This window comes from Trachymyrmex septentrionalis, unplaced genomic scaffold (assembly GCF_001594115.1).
Source record: "Trachymyrmex septentrionalis isolate Tsep2-gDNA-1 unplaced genomic scaffold, Tsep1.0 scaffold75, whole genome shotgun sequence".
Classification (NCBI taxonomy): domain Eukaryota; kingdom Metazoa; phylum Arthropoda; class Insecta; order Hymenoptera; family Formicidae; genus Trachymyrmex; species Trachymyrmex septentrionalis.
Window position 1 is genome coordinate 922,842 of NW_017305938.1, and position 25,147 is coordinate 947,988.

Here is a 25,147-nt window from a genome sequence, read left to right on the forward strand (position 1 = left end):
ATAATATAATATTTTAAAGATATTTAAATATGCAGTGCTAGGTATAAGAAAACATTAGTATAAATTTTATAATTTAGCTAATAATTTTGAAGTATTTAAAGTACTTTGTAATAATAGAGCCATATATTTTAAATTCCATAAATTAATTAATAATCTTAAGAAAAATTTATTTTTGTCTATGTAATATTTAATATTTTTAATCTTTTACCGAGTGAAACAAATGTATATATTAATTTCAACTTGTTTATCTATTATAAAATATTCTAAGAATATTTGTATTCATTATTCTATTCTTATACAATATTGCGGGTAAAGTTCCTAGGTTTCGAAGTATAAAGTATATTTTTTATTCTCTCTCTCTCTCTCTCTCTCTCTCTCTCTTTATATATATGCTTCTAAAGAAAAAATTAAAGTAACTTTAAAGATACTGTAATGATAGCCGAACTGTTGTACCCTACAAAATTAAGTGTTCGAGGGAAGAACGAACTTGGCTCTTCGTTTGTCAAGCGAGGCTTGAATTTCAGCGTCTCGTTAAATTAAATCCTCGTCCAAGAGGGAATCTCGATGGATAGGTAAGGGCATTGAATAAAAGAGTCTCTGTTTCCCTAGAGATAACACGTGCCAAAATGGTTGTACCGCGGTAAATTGTCATCGGCCACGATTACCACCCGATGGCAGAATATGATGGCACAGGGCTTTTCCTTCTTGTTCCTTCGCAATCAGATATAATTATGATCAGAAGCATCAAGTTATTTAAATATGATAAAGATAAGAAAGATTTTATTGTTAAGTTTATATATAATATATACATATATATATTGCATATAACAAAAATTTTATGTATGTTTTTTATATTCTATTCTCATGTACGTAAAATTGTATTAAAAAGAAAGCAAAATTAAAAGTATGTTCTCTATGTTCTCGATATTCTTGACTTAATGTACGTAAGGTGTACAGTTGAGTGTTAGACAAACAAATTGAGGTACAAAGAGAACTGAAATGGAACTTTCGTAAAGGATATGCCAGTGCCACATTTATTCAAAAAGCTTTCTCAAACTACTACTACTACTATTACTACTACTACTATTGCTACTATTGCTGTAGAATATGCAGCTTTTGGGAGTACTTTTTATTATCTTTTTCGTTACTAATCTAGAACGCGATCTGTTACAGCGCAAGGAAAACTTATTGCAGTCTTTTTAATGAAAATGCCACCGTACAAACTCACGTTCTACACAGTGTAGAATTTACACATCCCGATAATGTTATTTCGTGACGTAGTATTCCCTTTCATCATCTTTTGCTGTTCACCTTTTGTATAAGGTTCGAAAGACGTCGTAATTGCATCCTTCGTAAAGAGAACGAAGATCTACTATTAGTTGCTAAGCTCACAATTTGTCTTCGTCTTAAGAACATTACAAAGCGAAACACTTGAACAGGATGCTAGTTTCGTTAAACTGAATTCCACGATCATTTTGACACTTTAATGAAAATTCTAGCAAAAGTAATCCATATAGTATGTGCGCGCATATACTCCAAAATTTTATATGTGATATAATAAAAAGCATCAGATTTTTTTACTATCAAATATTAATTCTCGATTTATAATATTAATTTCTTTTTCTCTCTTACGCAGTGATAAATAATAAAGTATAAAAAGCACGTTATCGTAATTATTTTATAATATTTATTTCATTTGTCTATTTTATCTAGTGCTATCGTATCTACGTATTATTTCATACACTAATTTCATATCTTTTACCACGAAATCATTTCGTTATCTTCTCGACCACTCCTCTAGCATAAATACGTGCTGATAGAGCTAAAATGGATTGTCATGATTCGGTTTGCAACGCACGTAGACACTTTAAGAGGTTTCCAGTCCGGAACTTAACCGCGTAGCAATGCGGTCATTAATTGCATTAACATCTTGTGAAATAAACTAGAACGATTGCGATCTCAAGCATTATTGTTGTATTCTCCGAATAGTGTACCTAAAATTTCAGTGATGAGGTTAAGTAATGCCAAATATTGTATCTATTTTGTATAGTGAAATGTATTCTAATAAAACGTTTAGTGTGTATTTATAAAATTTATTTAATAATTTTTTAATTAAAATTTTATAGGGTATTTCTGAATTGGTTTAAAATATCCTTATTTGTAAATATATACTTGTTATATTAGTATATCGTAAAATTCATTTGTAAAAATGACAAGTGCTAATAATTTTCAAGCAAAATGCCAGTGAAAGGAATTTACAAAAAAAAAAAGAATTAAAATTAAACTCTAGAGATATAAATTAATAACAAATTTTAACATTAGATTTAATCATTAAGAAATCGTACACTAACAAGAAGTAGGTATAGCAGCTTTGTTTAACATTCTTTCGAGAGAGTTAAATACAGCAGTGTTATATGTATTTATGGAATTTGCAATCAGTTTCCTTTTATCCGACAATTTTATTTTTCCTTTTATGTCTACAATAGAAGTCGTAAACGTGGGATCTTAAGTAATAGGAAATTGACTCAATCACAGTCGAAGAAGGCGAATAATCGACTACACCCAAAAAAAATATTCTGCCAATAAGCGGAGATCCTCTTAGCATTTCCTTTAAGCAAAAAATCTTACATTAATTTTCTCTATAGAAAATTCTATTATAATAACTCAAATAGCCTTTTGAAATAAGAGGAAATACAAAATACTAATGGCACGCTTATTTGTTAGAAGAAGTTTGTCATTTACAGTATGCGTGCATCTCAGTACATGTAAGGCATTCTTCTAGTATTGAGAGGATTGCAATCCTAAATCCAGTACTTTTTTGATTATACAAAATTCCTTTACTTTGTAGAGTATCCTCTTGAGATCATAAATGAAAAATTCTCTTTAACATAGAGAAAGAATCGCTAAATGGCAGAATATTTTTTTTTTGGGTGTATGATTGGCCAATTTTCTACAACTTAAGATCCCACGACCATCTGTTGTAAACCCAATATTAAGGGAATTTTATTCACGATTCCGATTCTGGAATACCATATATATTTGATGAGAAAAAAGAGGGAGGGAGAGAGAGAGAAAACATTTCACTTCCATTTTTTTTCTTCAATCTTGACCTTAATCCGTGAGGATCACGAGGATCACGTTGTGCGATCTTGTTTTTCAAAGAAGTTCGTTACTTTCTTGGTCGTTCGTTACTTTAATTGACAATTTCGTCGAGGGGAAAGCGGAAGCGATAAGAGGGATCGCCGACGACGTAGAGCCATAGATTGGTCTCCCCATGACAACTACCAACGTACCAACTGTCCTCCATATACTTCTCGGTTTTATGTGATAAAATGGCGATCGGGATTCCGTGAATCCGTGTCGCGATGGTAATCGAAATTACTCGAATTCCTAATTTGCGAGTTTAAAATACGAACGTGCGATTAAATCTCCGGTGAGACTCCGAGAATGTCTCGTCCTCGTCGCTCTAGTTTTCGTGTCGTTGAAACCATTCAGCTGGGAAAAAAGCGCGGATTCCTCGAAGAAAGAATTCACGATTGGCTGGCGGTTCGATTAAGCTTCCCCATTTGTCTCGATCTTCCAATGAAATGTTGCACGCGATAACGTCTCGCTATATTTCGTTCTGCGGGTGCCAGCATATCTTTCAGATACGTAATTATCATTATAGAAAGGATGGCCCCATTATTTTATTCTTAATTTTTACAACACCGTCCGCGCTGGAATGTTCTCGATATAACTGTCTCGAGCAACTCTAGACTGGTAATGGATGTAGACTCATAAAAGCGTTTTTCTTAAAATAAAATGTATTTATGTGTTATTTCGATAGAAGTAAAAAAAGCTATTCCGATATGGATAATTTATGAAAAAAGTATATTTTTATCTGATGAGTAAAGTCTGTATAAAGCATAAATTATAGGCACTTACATATCGTAAAGCGAGCAAAAGTGCGACCTGTATTTTTATGGAAATATTTTATTATCATTTCCTTTCATAATATTAATAATTAAATTATTAATTTAAAATAATAAATAATAAATGTAACAAGAGACTCGTTGGAATTGCTCTCACTAATTTTAATAGGTTTAGAATATGTTTGTAGAGCATTAAAAAATATTGTTTACATCTGTTTTAAATCTGCTTATTTCAAGGTTTAGAGGTTTCGAAACAATCCCTCGAAAAAAAAAATATATTTTTTTATTTTCAATAATCTCCGAAACTATGAGATATTTGAAAAAATGTTTTATACAAAAGTTTTATTTTTAACTATTTCAAACTCTTAATATTAAATGGTATATTCATGTTTTTTAAAAATATCAAATTTTTCAAATTTATATACAAGAGTTGTTTTGACTAAATTTTGAAACTAAAAAAATATAGATAGATAAAAAAATATAGTATTTGACTAATACTTTTTTTATGCTTTACAACCAATGTTCAAAACCCATCAAAATCAATAAGGATCAGTTTCGACGACTCCTTCGTAAGTTATCACAAAATTTTAAGAAATGTTATCTGTATTGTTACAAAATGTAATAATGTTTTTTATAAGTGGAAAAAGTAATATCACAAAATATTGTTTTAAATTTATATATATTCGAAACGGGAAGAGATCTACATATCAATTCTAACAAGTTCTAATAAAGTTTCATAACGAGAAAATAAATAATTTATTCTTGAATCACGTCACAGGAATGCCAAAGATAGTATGATAGATATATTTCAGGTTTATGAATATCGCAGCAATGAGAATTATATAGTATGCACAGGAATATTAGGCCACGTTCTACGAAACTATGCTAACTAAGACCGGATTAGCTATGCAAATCACTGAACTACACGAGAGTTCCCACTTTTCGCCTACGTCGATGTATAATTATCGTGCAGAAACGCATGCTTGATGAATATATTCCCTGCTTTGATTTTAATGAAATATAAATTTATATCTCGCAAAAATACTTTTTTTTCTAATTAAATATATAAATATATATATTAAAAATATATAAATATAGATTAGTTCATTTCCTAAGTAAGAATTATGTAACATTATCAGATTTACATCATATTATAATAGATCACGTAAATCTGACAATGTTACATAATTCTTACTTAGGAATAAATCACGTCTTTGATAAATTAAAAATTATACATTGCGTTTGACGAGCGTCTCCATATTAAAAATATGGAGTCTTACTTTATAAGAAAGCTTTGAGAAAAGTTTTAATCGAAAAAATTGAAATATTTTTCAATTTACTAAACTAATGATGACTTCAATATTGCTGTTCATTCATATTTAAATAAACTTAACATAGAGTATCATAATTATCTCATTGTTTGACTTTCTAACATATATACAATATGTACATAATTATATCTATCTATCTTATATCTACTTTATATCTTGTTTTTTTTTCTATTCGCAAAATGTGTAATAGTTTAGCAAAGTATAAGATAAAGAACACTTTAATGCTTGTAATGTTATTAGAGATTCTGACTTCCTGTTTCGCTTCTCTTTCATTATCTTTGGATTATTTTATCCGACTTTAATCGGGCTACTTGTGTTTTTAATGCGCGATTTAACAGCTTGGCGATTTAACAGCTCAGCTATAAAAGACTGTTTCTTCTACAAATTAAAAATTACGACTAAAAGAATTATTGCGTTAGATCTTATTTGTTCCAAAATTACATAACAATTAAGAAAAATTGGAATTAAAAAAATATAATATATAAATAATAATAATAAATATATAGAATAATAATAAAATATCAAGATACGATACAAGAAGTAATAACGATATAACACGTGAAACAGCGATATTTTCATACTTTTATCCGGACAAAGTACATCAAAATTCTCTTTTTCGTAGAAATATCATCTCAGAAAATAGGTCGCATTTCAAAAGGCGCGAATTGTAAATGACATTCATCTCAAAAACCGCTTCGCTCGGAATTTGCGTGACTCGAGAAATCATACAGACACTTCACAACGGAATTTTGTTCTGTTCCGATCCCATGACTTTTATCCTATATCTAGTAAAGAAATACGGCATCCGGCTCGTCGACTTCTGTATCTTCAGGCCGCATTCTTCGAAGGCGGTTCGCCAAGTGCGAAACGAGATTGTCGGTATTTGTTTCGTCCATAGAAGATGTCTATAGAAGCATCGTTGCACTGGCACTTTTCATAGAGCAAGATGATAAGAAGCGATATCGCGTGCAAAAGGTAGAGTCGAATCATCCGGAAAAATACGAAATAGCTTTATCCTATGGTCGACAAGATGCTTTCTTAAAAGCGCAGGATTTACTTTCAATAGCTGCACTCGATGACTCAATTACTTTTTTCTTGTGGAAAATAAGAGTACATGAAAACAAGAAAATAAGACAATAATATATATACTATTTGGATAAATATGGTTATTTTCGTTAGATAAGATTTACAATTTTAAATATCTTTGAGTAAAATAAATAAAAGTTTAAAACTCTAAACAATTTTTTTCACTAAAATATTTAAAAATGTTTATAGTAAATATGTTTAATTTATTTCAATTATTTTTTTATACAAGCTAACAATTAATATATCAAAAATATTCGACACTCCATTATATTTTTATGCTATTTGTTATAATTTTCTTATCAGTTAGACATCGAAGCATTTAAATACATCTAAGAAATTTAATAATTCTAACATTATAAATATAAACAATAAAAAAAGAAATAAATAGCCACACGAAGGATCTACATAGCGAAGTCACTTATTAAAATTTATTTCCTTAACAAAAGATAAAGATTATAGATGTTTCAGCCAAGATTTGGCTATCTTCAGTATGTAAAAATTTAAATCTGATGTCAATTATAAAATTCGGTGTCAATATAAACGCAAAAACTCTTAGAGATTGTTAAATTCGTAATTGTCAATACAATAAAACCGAATCAAATTTTAACGTCGACATTTAAAGTTTGATAATTACAAATAAATAAATTAAATTAGAGATAAGAATCAAATGCGAATAAGTAAGTCCGTATTATAAAATATTTCTTCTTTTAACCGAATCTCTTGAAATTTGTTCGTTAATTATTACAAGTATTTGAACCTTCTTTTATTCTGAATTGTTATGTAACAATATTTCTAGATTATAATAACATCAATAAATTCGGTATTTTAATTAACACTGTTTTGGGCTTGCAAAAAAACTTTTTTATTTATTCTAACGTTGTGTTACTATTAGAAATTCTTGAAGTCGTTAATATGTAATCGTTATTATAATCAGGACGGACATTTATTTTCTGAGCCAACTATAACATTCTTGACGTACAATTTTATTTATATTAAAATATAAGAAAGGAGAGGATAAAATTTGTTAACAAAATAAGTTTTAATAAATGACTTTCGCTACGTAGATCCTGTGTATGGCTATTTAATTCTCTTTTTAATTGTTTACACCTAAGAAATTATTTACATACATAAAAGCAATTCAATAGACTTTTCTATAACGTAGGAATTGAATTAACGCGGTAATTAGCAGCATCTCTTTCCTCGCAAAACAATTATAATAATGATTTATGCAAGTCCGCAAATCACCGCGCTGAACCACGTGCCGTTATTAATTATCTGACTTTGCACTCCATCAGCAGCTAATCAATCGAGGTCAGTGACTAATCGGCACGAGTACGACAGCTGACAGGCAACCAAATCATTCGAGCTTGCTACATACCAGACTTTGAGATTAGTATCAAAACGAAACTTGCCATCTTATTGGCAAACCTTCTGGGAAATCTTGGGAAACCTTTTCCTCTATTTTTCTTGGTATAGTCGTATTTCTGCCTCATTTACTATAACTATTAGGTCAACCTACGAGTTTGCTTCGTCCGTGCGTACGATACTTGCCATGAATCATAATGATGTCCAACGTAAATGTAGTAAAAGGTTAGATAAGAATAGAATAAACTGTCATTATATCTTACGAATTGACGTGACATGATGGAAAGTCTAATAAATATAAATAATGAAAATTTCCGCGAATGTTTAGGAAAATTGAAATAAGAGGATGAAAAATACGAGTGAAGCGTAGTTTGAAAAATCGATAACAGAAAGAAATAGATTGTTTTAATTGGTATATATTAAAACGTCATTAATATACACTGTCACGTTCTTCTTCTAATTCTTCGACTTTATCTCGTGACTGGAACAATCTTCTTGAAAGAATACGGTCAAAAATAACACGGAATGACCTATTATGGCCACGTTAGTCGGATCGATCCTGTCTTTTTCATTTCCGCTTCACCAAAGAAAAGAAAGACTACAGATTCAAAGTGAGATGCACGAATACTTCGAAGCTCCTAAATCGCTTCGGTCACACGCAAACTCACAAGGAAAGTTTGGAAAATATTCCTGAAAACTACGGCAAGAGTATTAGTAGACGTAGCGCTATCATATTCGGTGTGTCATATCCAACTAAATGCGTTGTCTGTTATAATAGAACAATTACTGTTCATGTAATTTCAAAAGTATACTGTGATAAATTAAAATTGTACGTAGATTACTTCAGAACAAAAATTTTTCAAAAATTATTACTACTTTCAGATTTTTACATTAAAAGACTTATTGGAAACTTTAACGTCTATTTTAGTAGTAGTGGGTTATTTTTCTCCCGTGCAAAAGTTAAAAACTCACTTTTAAAAACTTATTTTAAAATTGTAGCAAGAATCAAAGAAATCAAACAAACACACAGCAAAAGATACTAAAAATAATTTATCAAATTTTTGCTTGTGCGAGCAGTACGTTGTAATGTGACTTCCCAAAGGTGCACTTTAGGAGCAAAAGGACGAAACTCGTCTGACGAAATAACACATTCGTAAATTCCCCAGACGAGAATTAAATTGAAATGCTGTAGTGTTTACTTGACATATACGATGTAGTCTAAAATATTTGCACGAAAAGCGAAGGTCGGCACTTACTGTTTGAAAAATCAATAGTGTCAACATCGTTTTAGAGAGAATACAGTGATTCAAGCATGATTTTTAAATATATATGTGTCGACATCCGTGTTCTTTTCAGTGACTGCGTAAAATGTTTGATTTACCTTACAGATTTTTTAGTCAATTCACTTATTAAATTGCAATTATGAAAGAAGTTTTTCCAAATAAAACAGTTACGAAGGCAGCCGAGTGTAAAATTTCCAATATATTTTATAAAGCGCGTTTCCAGTTTATATAACATAGACTATTATCTAGACTAAAACTTTTTAAATAAAGTGCGGTATTTGTCATTTTAAATACTGTTTTGATAACGAACAAAGAAATTTCTTATAACTCCCTTTTATATGATTTTGCATAATTTTCATTTAATTACAGGAATGGAACGATGTAAACATGAGATGGAACGTTTCGGACTATGGAGGTGTACGAGACCTCAGAATACCGCCGAGTCGGTTATGGAAACCCGACGTTCTTATGTATAACAGGTAAATGTAAAATTATGTTTATTAAAATTTGCTACGTACACATTTACATTTTTCATATTCTACCGTATTATGTAGCAAATATATTTTTAAAGTAAAGACTGATATATACTCTTAAAATAAGATTTTATACGAATTAATTTTCCGCGTTTCAAAATTATTTTAATATTAAGTAATAGTTTATGTATTTGCTAAATTCAGAAATCGGAAATGAATCAGGAACTCAAACATACATATTCTGTGGCTGTGTTCCAAAATTCACTGCCAGCGCTGAAAATTTATAGTTTATGTAAGTTACGTGCACTATAGATTTCCAGCACTGGCAGTGAATTTTGAAACATAGTCTATGACGTCTATGTATTAAAAAAAGATTCATCATCTGTTTTCAATTCTCAAGGGAACATTATGCAAAACTAAATTAACAATATTTTAAATAAATTATAATAACTTATTGTATAATAATTTTTAACTGTATTGTATATATTTATGATATATGATGTTTATGTTATATGATTTTATGATATCTGACATTTAAGTCACTTTCACCAAAGTTTCTGCTTTCGAAGAAATTGCGTAGCAAAGAAATTTTCTCGATTGGCTAACAAATGCTGCTTATAAATTGAAAAGCGTCACTAATCGTAATAAATCTGCTATTTTACAACTATACATTAGTTTCTACAATGGCATTTATATATATAACCTATAAAAATAGACGAATAGATGATTTCAATCATCATCCATTTAACATCGTGATATTTTAAAACTAACCAAAAAAAATGTTCTCTCTGAACGAATGACGCAAAACCCTGAAACGTTCTGATAAATTTAACATTTATCTTGCATATTGGCGTTTACTGAATGCAGTTTAAAACGAGGATCAACTCGCTCAACTCGCATACTTTTTTAATTGACGAAATCACGAGAACGTAAACATATAAAATATTCAATGTAATTAATGTTTTTTCAAAACAGAAAATACCGGAAACAATTTTTTAATAATGCAATTAAAACGTTTATTTAAATATACATATTTATGTTTTATAATTATAATATTTAATGTAAAAATTATGTATGTATTATAATGCAATATGCAAGAGATTATATTATACAAAAAAAAATTATAAAAAACAAAGATATCGAAGAAAAAGATCTACAAACGTACATTTTAATTGCTTTTGTTTTTAATTAACAATAATTCAGTATATAATAAAATTACGAGTAGAAAAAATAGAATATAGATAAAAAAAGTAAGTGACAATATAATATCAAGTTAAAAAAATTAAATTCGTATTTAAATGTAATTTGATAATTTAGATTATTTTACATTGATAAAGATTACAGTAATAATTTCGATGTCATTTGGGAATATTAAAATATCATCAATCCTATAATGACAATAATGACATGATTTATGTATTTTTTACCGGACTCTTCTACTTTTAATAAAGCACATTGTCGGTGTGAGCCATTGTTCGTGTAAATTCCACGTACATGCTTACGCTATTAATATGCCGAAATCGCACGTATCGATTATGCAAGCGTGTTTCACATAGTTGCCCTTGCACGGTTGTAACCACATAATATAACGCTAAACTGCGGGATCGTGGCGCGGAGTAATAATATACGACCGCGATGCGTCATCAGTTAATCGATTAATTAATCTATGATAATTTGCTTAAAAATTTGGGCTTTCAACTCACCGCAATACTTAATTTAAAATAACAAGGCAATTGTTTTAGAAAATGAAAGAGAACCAAAAAGCTTCATTATTATTTTCCATCTTGAATAACTCTTTTAAAATACATTATCTATTTAATAAACATTCATCACGTAATACAGATAGTTACTTGAATAGCTATTATATATTTAATATTTATATATTTAAAAATGTTCTTTCTTAGTTCCTATTAGGCTGGCACAATCCCATATATATTTTTCAATTAACGTATCAAAACATGACATACGTTAATTAATTGAGCATAAAAGGTTGATTACAGGTTAGCAACGTCATTATCGCTATAATCATTTTTTATTATTTTGTATGCAATCTAGTCGTGAGAACGGCGTGCATAGTGTGCGTGCATGCGTGAGAAAGTTCATAAACGCACCGTGCAACGTCTCTCACATAGTTGCGTACATGTATTGCACCAACGTCAACGTGCGACCATATTATGTATCGCAGGTCATCGGGTCAGTTACAAAGACGGTTTACGCTTGAAGTGAATCGCAAATTGATCGATAAAATGTCGTTGAATTATTTTAGAGCGAGCCTCGACGCGTTTCCTCGCAATACGAATTTGCTCGCGCCGTGAATTATTTACTCGCGGGGTGAGAATTTCCGCTATTTAATTTTCGCTCTTTGCGCTCACTGACAATAAAGTAAATTTTCATTAAAAAAATTTCATTCAACAAATAGAGAAGTACGCAGGAAGTACGAAATATAATCATTTCATTATTTATACTTGACTGTAATCAGAATTTTGCACGTTTAAATTGCAAATGGCTTGACATTGTTCACATTTTTTGTTCATTAAACTCTCCGATTGTTACGCTCTGGACATGGAAATTATTAATACAAATACTTAATTTATACGGAATATAAATTGCAAATAGCTCGACATTGTATACGGCTTTTTGATCGTTAAACTCTTTGATTGTACACGCTTTAAACAGGGAAGAAGAAGAGAGTTATTAAAGTAAATACTTAATTTACATAGAAAAAAATTCTACAGAATTTCAGGAATTACACTTTTTTTTTCAAATTACACAAAATTTTGTTAAAATATTCACAATTGTTCAATTTTGTAAACTAAGTTGCTCTAATAAAAAGTTTCTTTTTAACTGACCATAACTATTTTTCATAATTTTTAGTTGCAGGTATTTTAGTTAATTATAGCCGTAATCTCGCTCCCGTGAAAATTTGTTTAAAACTAAAACCTGAAGCGTTAAAAGTTTTGTTATTTATTTGTGGTAACCTAATTCGTCAAAACCATATAAGTTTGACGTGAGATACACCACGATGCACGTTCGGTTAGAGCAGATATGTACACGTCGCGTGTACATATATATATATATATATATATATGAACTCTTTTTATATACTCGCCGCAAGTGTGTTTTGTCGGGCATGCACCCGCTCATAATCGCTCTCCATCGCGTAGACGATGCCTTTATGCGATGCATCCAACGTTATTATAATGTGGTACAGACCACGTAATATATAACGCAGCCAGGAAGAGGGGACTTCGCGGGGGGGTCAGTAGCAAAGATGGTGCACACCTAAGGACTGATCGATCACTTAACTGCTTTGTCGCTTCGTCGCGGCGCAATTCTCTCGTGCTCCACTTTTCATCCAGCTACGTGCAGGTCTCCACGTGCACGTCGCTGAGATGATTTTTATCGGGCATATTCTGCACATAGGATGTTCCAGGCCAATCGCCGTTTTTCTCAGTTTGATTTCCAATATCTGTGAGTCTTATAAAGGAGCAAGCGATTACGCCCTGGTTCGTATATTTGTATGAACTGAGTGGAAAGCGGGAAACTCTCAACAGCGACTGGAAAAGCGGTGGAAGGGAGACGCTAGTGAAACGCTTCGTGCATTTTTTCATGACGACGCAATATCGATGTAGTCAAAAGGCGAATCTCATTTACAATATGTAGTAAAATAGTTAACGACTTGAAGTAACATCGAGCCGTTAAAAGACGCTCGCATTACCATACGGCGTTTCGCACGACGCAAACTTGTCGTCATATTTCGAGCGTGACTGAGACGTTGCTAATTAGTAAATAGTCTTTACTGACAAAGTCGTCGCATTTCAAGTCTCTAAAAGTACGGCAATTCCAAAGAATGATTTGCGCAAAAGTTCTAATTGAATGCTAATTCGAACAGAGCGTTCGATATATTTTTCTTGCTTTTTGTTATTAATTTACAGTTACAGTTATCGCTAACTGTAAACGCTATGCGATTTATTATCCAATATATCCGTAAATAATGCCAGAAGAACCGGTTGTCTCATCGTTTCGAATGATTTATCCGGGATGATCATCACGAATGCACCACGTAAATTCGTTTTAAGCTACTGGAAATAGGTGCAACGTGCAACGGGTAAAGTGGAACGTCTGGCCAACTGGGTCACGCGCATTAAAAACAAAGCTACCGCCACTATTTAAAGAGAATCAGGGAAAGTATCTCCGTCTGACGGTAATACATTGTCGGAAAACGCTTGCGGCCACGCCATTGTCTTTAAGTAGGTAATGCATCGGGTGTCCGCTGCATCGTCGTCGTATTTGTCGAATTAAAACTTCGCCTTGCGATGCATTAGCAGAAACGAATAGCCGACGAACTTGCCGACGAAGTGAAACGTTTAATGGACCGATCTCTGGGGGCGGTTACCGTGCAAGAACTTCGTTAGGCGATTTGCGACTCTGATTGCTCAGCTTTCGTTTTTGTCACATTAATAGCGCGAAATAAGACGAATTCAACGATAAAAGTATCTTTTCTCTTCGGCATATTAAATGAATTCACGTGATTTTAGAATCTGTTATTAAAAGACAGATCGTACCACGGAAAGAATTTTCTCTTAAAATTTACATTGAAAATATGGTAGTTGTTGCACAGTATAATATGTATATTATAGATTCTTACCATGCACTTCAGATTTGATTAGAAAAACTAATCAAAGTTATTTTATATATTTTATTGTAGTTTTATTAGTGAATGTGACTATTGTATTTTCTGGGTAAATTTTAAGAGAAAATTCTTTCCGTGTAATTATATTATCACAGTTACATTACAGAAAATCTAATAAGCATTATTCTAGCAGTATCTAAATCCGTATGTCTATTATTACATATATAATAATATACTTTGTTTTCGAGTTAAAATTGTGTAACTTTTATTATATATATATTTTCTATTGGGCTAAGCGATACTGAAAGATAAAGAAACCCAAGAGTGTACTTGAACGTCGTAATACTTATAAACATCCTCACACGATAATAGAACATTAAAAATTAATATAATACTTCTTAATGTTTTGCGACAAGATACCCAGTATATCCCATAGAAGAGGTGTATCAAAAACTGTCCGCATTTATATTTTCCCACATTCAGCTCACGCTTCGATTATTCATTGGAGCGCTTGTGTGCCATTTCGCTCTTCCGATTCCACATTTTGTTTAGCTTGTTATTAATGATGATCCCGATCATTACATGTCATATGTTAACCTTCAATTAAATATCGTTCATGAAATAATTAATGATAGTTGTTTTAAGATAGAAATTTTAACTCATTGTGAATTTACTGTATGTCCGATGAATATATCTAATATTCGAATAAATATAATACATAAAAAATGAATGAAAATACTCATTCGAATACATTTCTTTTTTATTCGTTAAAAAATAAATAAATACTTTTTCATTCCATTTGAATAAAAATTTTTTAAATATGATTACGCGAATATTTTTATTTCGTATTTACTTTTACTCTGTATTATGTGCACATAGCTTGCAAGCCTACAAGAGAAAACAGAAATCTATAAAAACAATGGCTACTATTACACTGCGTTAGTCCGTGACTTATACGATCCTTGTTTAACCCATAGATTAAACAAAGCCATTTTTATTGAGAATAAATAATATATCTCGGAATTTAATGTCCATAAACCATAATGAACGTCGCGTCACAAATATTCTATAAAATATTTATAACATTACTGTCATATAACCGGAATTGTATCGAAATATGTATGGCGCTCTATCAAATAGATAGATTTATAAATAAAAAAATGTACATATATCTTTCTAAAATATTTTTCAAAATTTCTAAGTTTCCTTTATGAAATCTGAATATTACAATGACAAAAATTAATAAAATTCATTTTTTTTTTACTTAAAGTCATCAAAGTATCGCTTATAGTTAAAAGGTAAAAGATTGTTTATAGGAGCTTTCTTTTTTAGTTTATATTTTATTTGAATGAATATGAATACTCGTTAAATAATTATAGTTTTTTTGTATTAAATATTTGTAATAAATAAATATTTTTTAAAAACTCAAAATTTTAAATGAATATATGATTACATTTTTTTTATGTGAAAATTTTGAATAAATACAATTTGGAGCTCAATTACAAATTTTCGTATTCATTGGGCAAACTAGTTTATTCAAATTCATTTACACAAACTGAATGAGATGAATCAAATTGATCAGAAAGTGACATTGATAATAACATTAAAAAAAATAATTGTACTTAATAATAACAGTTTAAAAAATAATTGCACTTTATTTTTAACACAAAGAAATTTACTATTCTAAACTACAAAATGAAATAATCAGTGATTTTATTACATAATAAATAATGCGGAAACTTGTAAAGTTTAAATTACATAACAACTAAAACGATTAAAATTGATCAGGAAGTTAATAATAACAAATCCTCTATTTTATGGAACGATAATACTTCATTTTATTGTAAAAAAAATTTATTATGCTAAATTACAAAATAAAATAATCATTAAATTTTTTATCAATTTAAAGCTTCTTTCACTTATTTTGAAAATATTTTTGTCCACGCAACGTTGACAATGTTGCAATGCATAGCTCTAATTTTTAAACAACATTTTAATATTGTTAATAAATAATACTTAAAACAAGAAAAATCTGCTTGCAACAGCTTGTGCTGTCTTTATCGTTTCTTTAAATCTTAAGAATCATGCCAAGGAAGATAGTAAATCGTTATTATGCTTCTTATTCATCCGTCAATCCATCAACTTTGCCATTTTTTATGGACTATTCGTCAACGGTGAGCGATAGGGGTGAAAATTCATTTTGCGGCGAATGGCCTAGGCGTGCAAACGAACAAGCGCGTGTCCGCGCAGTTGATAGTTTCTTTTTTCTCGGAAAATTGCCACGAATGACGAAAACAACGAACCAACGAATTTTCAACAAACAAGGCAAAGTTTTATGTAGAAAAAATATAACAGATCGCTCCGTCGCATATCAATAGTGATAAATGCGCGCGTTTATTCTCCGAGAATGTCTGTCGAAATGTCAAAAACGGATTCATTCGACGACATGACATTTGGTATCGCAGATTTGTTGCTATGCTTACATTTTATTGTGTTGAAAGTGATACAGCAAATATTTTTTTAAGTAATAATAAGTTATAAATTATAACAATTTTCTACAAATACTAAGAGCTAGGCGGATTTCTTTAATATTTTTGAATTTTTGATCAAATCAGTGATAAATATATCATTGCATATAGATGTATCACAAAAAAATAAAATATACAATGATCGTAGAAAATAAAAATATAAGTAAGATAAAACAACCAATTACACAAGTGTGTATACTCTGACATAATGAATAAATCGTGATAAAGTTGGAAAATAGGAGGAAATAATAACTTGCAAGTGTAGTAACAGAGTTGCATTACAATCTCGCGATAATCTGTAGGTACACTAAAAAAATATACATGAAACAGTAAATTACAAGAAATTCTATGGCGATAGGTTAATTCCATGGATAAGTGCGAATTTCACTGGAGCATAAACAACATGAATGAAAGTGTATTGGTTTATACATTGTGTAAAGTCGAGTTGCACTAAAAAAACGCTTGAAAATCGAGTTTCTCTTACAAACAATATTTTGTTAGTCGGCATTTTTAAATAAACGCAGTATTCCCAACGTTGGCGATACAAGAGAATTTTCATTGTAACGCGCTGTTAGCTCCGAAAAGCTGCCATGTCGGTGTAAATATTTCACACGTTTTACAATAAAAAAATTAACTTTCTCCTACAATCCAGATTACAGGAGTACTACGTCTAATCTGAATTAATAAACAGAACAAAAATTTTTTCAAGCACGATAAATCAATTTTACTTGTAGAGATGCAAAATTTATTCGATTTTAATCTAAAGATTGAATAAAATTTTTTTTGGCAACTTTGGTTGGAGATATATTTTTTAAAAATTTTAGATTTATTGGATTTAGAGAGAGAAGGAGAGAGAGAGAGAGAGAGAGAGAGAGAGAGAGAGAGAGATATTCTACAATAGTTACAAAAGTACAGAAATCTCAACATATCTCGCCTTAACATAAATATTATTTATTTCAATAGATAAGCTTATCTATGCATATCTATTGCGTTATACTACAGCGTATCAAATATATCTGCAGATATATTTATAACAGATAAATTATAGTTTGTCATTACGATTGATGTTATTTGAATAATTCCATTGCCATAACGCTCATGGGACAGCACTTTGCTCAGGATAATTCATCGCTGTTTTATTCAAAGATTAATCGCGAGCCGCACGAAATATACATTCTATCTAATGTTCAGCGCGAATGCAACCGTGTACTTTATGTTCCCGCGTGGGGATCAAAGGAAGAGCGAATAGTTTAGTAGACATATTACTTCCCATGCGATCCGTCGTGAATTAATGTTTCAGGCAAATGCATACACGCTACCGCGTTTCCATACTCTGTCGATGACTTCGGGGCATGTGAATTCGCGGAGCATCCGTGTATCTCGCAAGTTCAAGTGCAAATGCAAACCGCTATCCGTGTTCTACGCAAGGAAACGCAACGCTTTGAGCGACATTTCCATTAAAGAAAAATTGTGGGATAATCATATGTTACAAGCGAATGAAAATAGGTATACTCTTGTTCATCCTGATACAATGCTAAAAAGACTAGGAACTACCTTAACAGAAATTTCATTACATTTTGAATAATTATTGGATAATTATATTATCTCTGTTTATAGTAACTGAGAAGTAAAACTACTTAGGATTCCAATTTAGGTGTAACGCTTTCCTATAGTTACTAGACACAAAAGATGCGAAAAATCTACTGAACAAAAACAGAACAATAAATAGATAAGCACATGTCGATGCATTTTCTCAACTTATGACAGATTTCCTTGAATCTGAACAGTCGTCAACATAAGATGAATATTTTACTTTGCGGGACAAAGCGATGCTTTTGTCTTTCATTTCGTACAAAAACATAGCTATAATGGGCATATTTTAATCAATATTGAAGAACTGAGGCCACTAAATTAAATAATTATTTAATTAAGTTTACCTAATTGTTATGCAATCAAGAAAAATCAGTAATGGTATTATACGTTAGATAGTAAACTGACTGGGTGTTCAGTTAAATTATACTAAGATCTTAAAATATTATATTGTAAATATTATATTGAAAAATTGATTATAAAGATTTTCTTCTAATATTTATATCAAAATTGGAATATTTTTTCACAACAAAGTAATAACGGATCAAGTTTTAAATACAATAAGAAAATCTTTTTTTTTTTATTAATTTCTAGTAAACTTTATATTAACAAAATAAAGACTGATGAAATGATAACAAAACAATAAATAATAAAAATTTGAATAAAACAGATAAAAAATATTTCATTTAAAGCACGTCATGGAAATACAGAATTAAAGTAAACTAAAGGTATAGTATTACATATTGTCTGTCTGACCAAAATCCCGTCATACTACTGTAACGTGTATTTTTTTATGATTCGCGTCATTTATTTTTATAGAATTTTTACTATAAAATATTTTATTATTTAATTCTGTTGTTTTACCGTTTATTACTTAAAAAAATGTTAAAAAAATGTTTTTTATAGATTTACAATGTTTATAGATTTAATAATGTTTTTTTTTTAGTTGGAGAGATAGGAATCTCTCGAAGTTTAGAAGTTTGATTCCCAGTTTAAAAAATATTTTACAAAATACTTTATAGATTTCCAAAAAGATCCTATAATTTTTGATTTTGCAAATACTAGTACATGTCTTTTTTGTAAGAGAGTAATCTAAATGTACGAGTAAATGCGACTAATTGCAAGAAATGTGTTTCTATCGCACAGAGTTTCTTACAACCTTTGATAGTATTGTATAACAGAGAGTGAATCTTTTTAAATACAACTCCATAGTTGCTAGTAAATCACAGTGATTCATCGTGCAAGGGAAAGCTAATTCATTGGCTACCTACACCATCAATCGGCGATTTACGCGCGTGTTTGGCTAAATGATTTTCATTCTACTTTCACAAGTGCGTTTCCCATCAACTGGCTTTTATATCGATGAGCATTAACGGAAATTGAAAACATAAGGGAATTTAAACAAAACTGTTAAATTATGGGAGTAAAGCACTAAGCCATGGCAAGAATTAATAGCTAATATATTAAATTTATATAATTAATTAAAGGAAATACCGATAAAACGAAACATGAATTCTATTGTTGCCGACTTTTAAAACAAAAGAAACATTACAACAAATTTAATCGTATATTACAATCGTATATTACAAAATTTATCTTACGAAATATATCAAACTCTATATTATTTTACAAATTTTTTGAAATTTTTGTAAATCAACGATAAAGAATACCGTGCAAAATTGTTTTGCACAAAAATTCTATGAATATTATTTTTATGTATATGTTCACTAATTTATTTGTTCAGGTTTCTATATATTCTTTATATAAAAACTAAAGAATTACAACTGCTTCTCCTAAAATTAGCGACAAATTTATTTCTTCAATACATGTGCGTTTTCTGTATTTGCTTCATTAAATCATGATCTGTGACTTTAGAACGTCGAAGTAATGCAGCAGACTGCATTTTGGAAGTAAGAGTCGTTGAAGGACAATTTGAGGTCGGGTGTCATCCGCGATAGAACATCTGTTTCTTAGTGCACTTAACAAAATCTCGTGGTCTATGAGTGGGTCCAAATTGTCGTGCTGGCTGACAAAAAAAGCGTCTGCTACAGAATGTTTGTTCTATTAATCCCGAGGTTCCAACACGTCGCGACGAGATAAACGGGATTTCTTTATAGAAATTTTATGACCTTCGCACGCCGCCCATCATTTATTCCTGCTATAGTTGAGTACTGTATTTCACAGCCAGATATCTTCTTTATAATCCAAAAAATAAGGAACAAATTTTTGATAATGCAATTAATTTTAAATAAATTCATATATTAATCAACAGGTACCATTTCAATAAATTAATGACATTAATAAAAATTGTTATAATAGTTCGTATTAAAAATAAAATGTTTTTAACGAATAATTTACTTTAATATTTTTAAAAATAAAATTAATTATTTAAATATGCATTATATTAATAATTTATATATAAAATGTATTTCAGGATCATAAAAAATTAATTTCAAAATTTTTTCAATAAACATAAGTAATTGCAATATTATATGTAATGTTCTAGTAATAAAGCTAGTTTTTTTTGTCAATAACATTTGATAGTAGGATAATAGAATACTAGCTGACGTTTCGTGAATGAGTGTGCGAAAAAGCAATTTCGACCATTTTCCGGATGGGAATAAGCCGTGATGAGACTGATTCGGATCGCTAGTCGGAGCGGTGAAACAAACGATCCTAAGTATGTTAAGCGCATTTCGTTCGCTTCGATACGGTTCTGGGATCGCCGATAATCGAATCCCTTTGCGCAATTTTCCACCTTCCGTCTACTCGCATCTCTCAATTAGACGTTAAGGGGATCTTAAAGTCGTCTGTATTACCGACTAGATCACATATAATTTTTGTATAATAATTACTTTCTTTCTCTCTTACTAATTTGAAAATTCTTTTTCAGGATTAAAGTATTAATACGTGTCTGTGAGGTGGAGTCTATGCTGAGAACAACAAAAAATTTCAAAATTGAAATCTTTTTACCATCTCTCAGTTCAATATGGTACTCCAAAGCTGTCACGTCGTGACAACATTTGCTTCATATAAAAGCTGTGCAATCTGTACTTACGAAATAGTAGTCCACAAACTAGTAGCTTGTATGAACAAACAGCGTTGAGTTCTTGAAATTGAACTTAGACATCTGATTAAAACGTAATTGTTATATGAAAATCTAAGTGTATATGTGACATGCGTGAGTGATATTGATGTGTGATGTGTCAATGACATGTAAGTTGTCCGTGTGTAAGTATTATTTTCAATATGACTAATTGTCTTTAGAAGCCCCTTAATTTCTTTTTCAAGTTGGGAAGATCACGCAAGAAGCTCACGCAAATTGAAGAAATATTAATTTGTATTTAACATTTTATTACTTTATTTGTATCTAACGTTACATTATGTTATATCACGTTATATTACATTATACATGGAAGATTTATAAACATAATTGTTTAATAGAAATTTTACCGATATTATATTACAGTAATAAAAACAAATATTATTAATATTTGAAATTTAATTTTTTATGAAAATTATTCAGATAACTTAGCATTTTAAATAATAAACAATATGTTTTATCTTTCACATTAAATCCGATTCCTTTTAATAAGTAATAACATTAATGTGGGTTAGATATTGGTAAAAATACTGATATTAATTTGAAACATTAATTTTGAGTATGTAAATAACCGATATCCGCGTATACAAGTTGCTTACCACTTCCTAAGATTCGCTACCACACAACCGACCACCGGAATTGATTGCTGTTCTACGCGAGATGGTCTACAAATTTTAGACCGACCATCACGGACGCTGCAACGAGGCAAGAGAATGACGGAAGATGCATGGTAAAGGAGAGGAGAATGCTTGTATATGAAAGTGCATGTAAAGGAGATATTCGATTAATATAGCATAAATATCATTGAGCTGATATATATATATATATATATATATATATATATATATATATATATATATATATGACATGACCCGTTTGAAGCGAGGAAATGAGAAATGAGAGAGAGATAGGAGAAATAGAAATATAGATATATCGAGAGACAGAGAGAAATTGCAGGAGGAGTGTGATGCTTCGCACCGCTTAATGCATGACAAAATGAGTTTATACTGGCCGCGAAGGGATGGCAAGGGAGTGGGTACACACAAGTGGGGAGTTCGGCAGAAGATAGATATATGGTGGCGAACGAAACTGGGAGAGGGAAAAGGAGAGAGTTGGGGAACAGATTCGACTGCATAGGCGATTTGGAATGGTGCCAAAGGCAATATGCATTAGCCATCGCGTATTTTGAATTTCAAGCCAAAGCAGATTAAACTCTATGCCGATCCTCTGTCCGATCCGTCAACGGTTCTTCCATCAGCTATTCTTTTCCCCCAGCAGCCTCTCTGTCCACCCTGTCCTGACCGCACGTATCGTGTTTGTCCGATACCTAATGAATGTCGATCCACCGACATGCCTAAGCTTTTATGATATCTCGATCGGCGAACACGCGCTGGAATGCGGCCGCTAGGTCAGGTTTTGGTTGCGGGTAATGCGCGCGTAAATTTGCCAATAGCGCACCTAATCGGCCCGAAATTAGGTTTGTATTAGAATTTTGTGAAAAAGGAGTGCGACCGCAATTAAGAAGATTGAATGACACAAACAGAACGCAGATATGTGAGTGTTTCTTTTAAATATTTCCTGTATTTTTTAAATGTTTCTAAAATAAATCGCAATTATAAAAGAAATTACAACTTTATATAAAAATTAATGCTTAGCAATTAAATAAAAAATTAATATATTTAAAAGTATATATTAGAAACAAACTATTACATATCGATGTTTCGGAATACCATCAAACTTTTAATTACCATAAAACTACATAATTTATTTTAATATTTACCTATCATTATATGTATGATTATCGAAAGTAATTAATTTACTTATTAATTATCAATAAAAGCAAATAAACAGTTAATAATATTAAACAATAAGTTCACTAAACAATAATCTTAATAATATTAAATTAATATTGAAACTTGATTATTATTAATAATTATCATTTTCTTTCGATTTTAATTGTTCGTTCGTGAAGCAAGTATCTTTATTCGAGATTGCCATGTTTCAATGAAATTGCTCACAACGTGCATCGTGAAGATTTTTACGATTAAGTCTCTACGTAGTAGTTTCTTCATTCATGATGCATAAAATGCAAGAACAGGATGTCGGTTTGAATGTAACATATATAATGCATATATCAACATCGAGCACGTTAAAATAGGCTATTCTGCAACGAGCAATCGATCATTCATCCAAAGAGCTTTTCCGATTTGACTGTCACTGACAGGCTTTTATGGTCAATCTCAATATCGGGTAAAACGTGGTCGATGATTATCCTCGCTGATTTTGGTCGTTCGAACTCGTTGATTATTGGGACCTAAATCAGTTCGGCGAAACCGCTTGACTCATTAGTAATTAGTGTATTGGGATAACAAATCATAGATTCCAGAACAGCGAACAGTATATCGGTGGCTCGTGCCGGAAAGTCCGATTCGCAGTATGCAATTCCGAATGCAACTGCTCTCTGTCATTCCCTGTCCTTTCTTCGCCTACTCTCTATTTCTCACAAAACTCACCTATCTACCCCTCCCCCCCTTCCCTCCCCCGGACTCTTGTTCCATTCGACGAAGATTAAGTGGTTTTTCGGTCTCGCAAGCGCGAACAGTACCGAAAATATCGTGGATACAATCGAGCCGCTGAAATTCATTCCGCATGCAGCGGACGCGATAGATATATAATGCGTGATAAATTATAGTGTATGAATGACAGGAAGACAAGGTAGATGCATCTTACGAGAGTTTTCCTTTACCACTCGCTGTTGGCGAACATCTTAATTTTTTAAAATTCCGTTTTCAACAATATTTATCATGAATAATAAGAAATAAATCAAAATAAGTCATTAATGTAAGTCAGTGTAAGCCGACTAGTTTCGTTCTCAAAATGCATTAATAAACGGCGATGAATAATTAAGCAACAAACATTTATCTATTTCTAATCTATTTTAGCCCATCCATTTTAGAGAAACGAATCTGTGAAATTTATAATGTCATTTATCTATATTATTTTTATTTTGTTATGTAATTTGATAAGTTTACATACAACTTTTGCAAATCTGTTATGTCAATATAAAATAAAAAATAATTTGACTTACGCTATGATACGTATAGCAGCGGAATTGTGAACTGCACATACAATATAAATCCAAATTATTACTAACTTCATAGTTGCTCCACTGTCGCCCGATGTCTTCTAGATCACTTCCTTCTTCTGCTCTTGCTCCTCTTCTTCCTCCTTTGAGATTCCATTGCATTCACACAGTATACACTCGCGAAAATGCACTTGCAGAAACTTATTTGATTATTTGCGTACGTTTACTAATTACAATACTCCGCAATACACGATTGTCGGACGTTATACTTGTAAGTAACAAATAATATATGCGGAATTTTAAATCAATTACTATTTTATATTACAGGATAAAGGAATAAATATACGAATTAAAGAGAAGCCTGTATAGAAATTTGAATATACACAATACAATATCAGAAAATATATTCATCGATTTGCCAACTGATGGATTTTGATAGAATAAATCCCACGGAATACAGATATTATTAAAAAACCGATGAGCTACTGTTTTCTTTGATTGGTCAATTAGTTAGATTGGTAAATTAGTTTCTTTTTTCTGACTAGTTAATCAAATGCTTCGAAGCATTTGTAGTAAGACTTCGATGGCACCATCAATCAATCGATTTGTATATATCATTCTGATTCGTCTTCCATTAGAAAATAATCAGCAAGTTATAGTGACGAGAAAATCAAGTGCGACGTGACATATGTATTTTCAACTGCAAGCATAAATAAAAAAATAATCTTTGTTCGTAAACATTGTAAAACAATGTTTACG

At 30.9% G+C, this 25,147-nt stretch overlaps 1 protein-coding gene and 1 long non-coding RNA gene across 2 annotated transcripts in view; both read left to right on the forward strand.

Annotated features, from left to right (window-relative positions):
* Positions 1-25,147, forward strand: part of LOC108754070 (neuronal acetylcholine receptor subunit alpha-7-like) — a 222,383-nt gene that overhangs the window by 166,504 nt on the left and 30,732 nt on the right. The window contains exon 4 of the mRNA XM_018496113.1: positions 9,346-9,455. Coding sequence (XP_018351615.1) covers positions 9,346-9,455 — 110 coding nt within the window. The remainder of the gene's footprint in view (positions 1-9,345; positions 9,456-25,147) is intronic.
* Positions 20,807-21,518, forward strand: LOC108754071. The gene is made up of 3 exons (XR_001939686.1): positions 20,807-20,880; positions 21,094-21,341; positions 21,492-21,518. It is a non-coding gene; the product is annotated as an uncharacterized LOC108754071 (long non-coding RNA).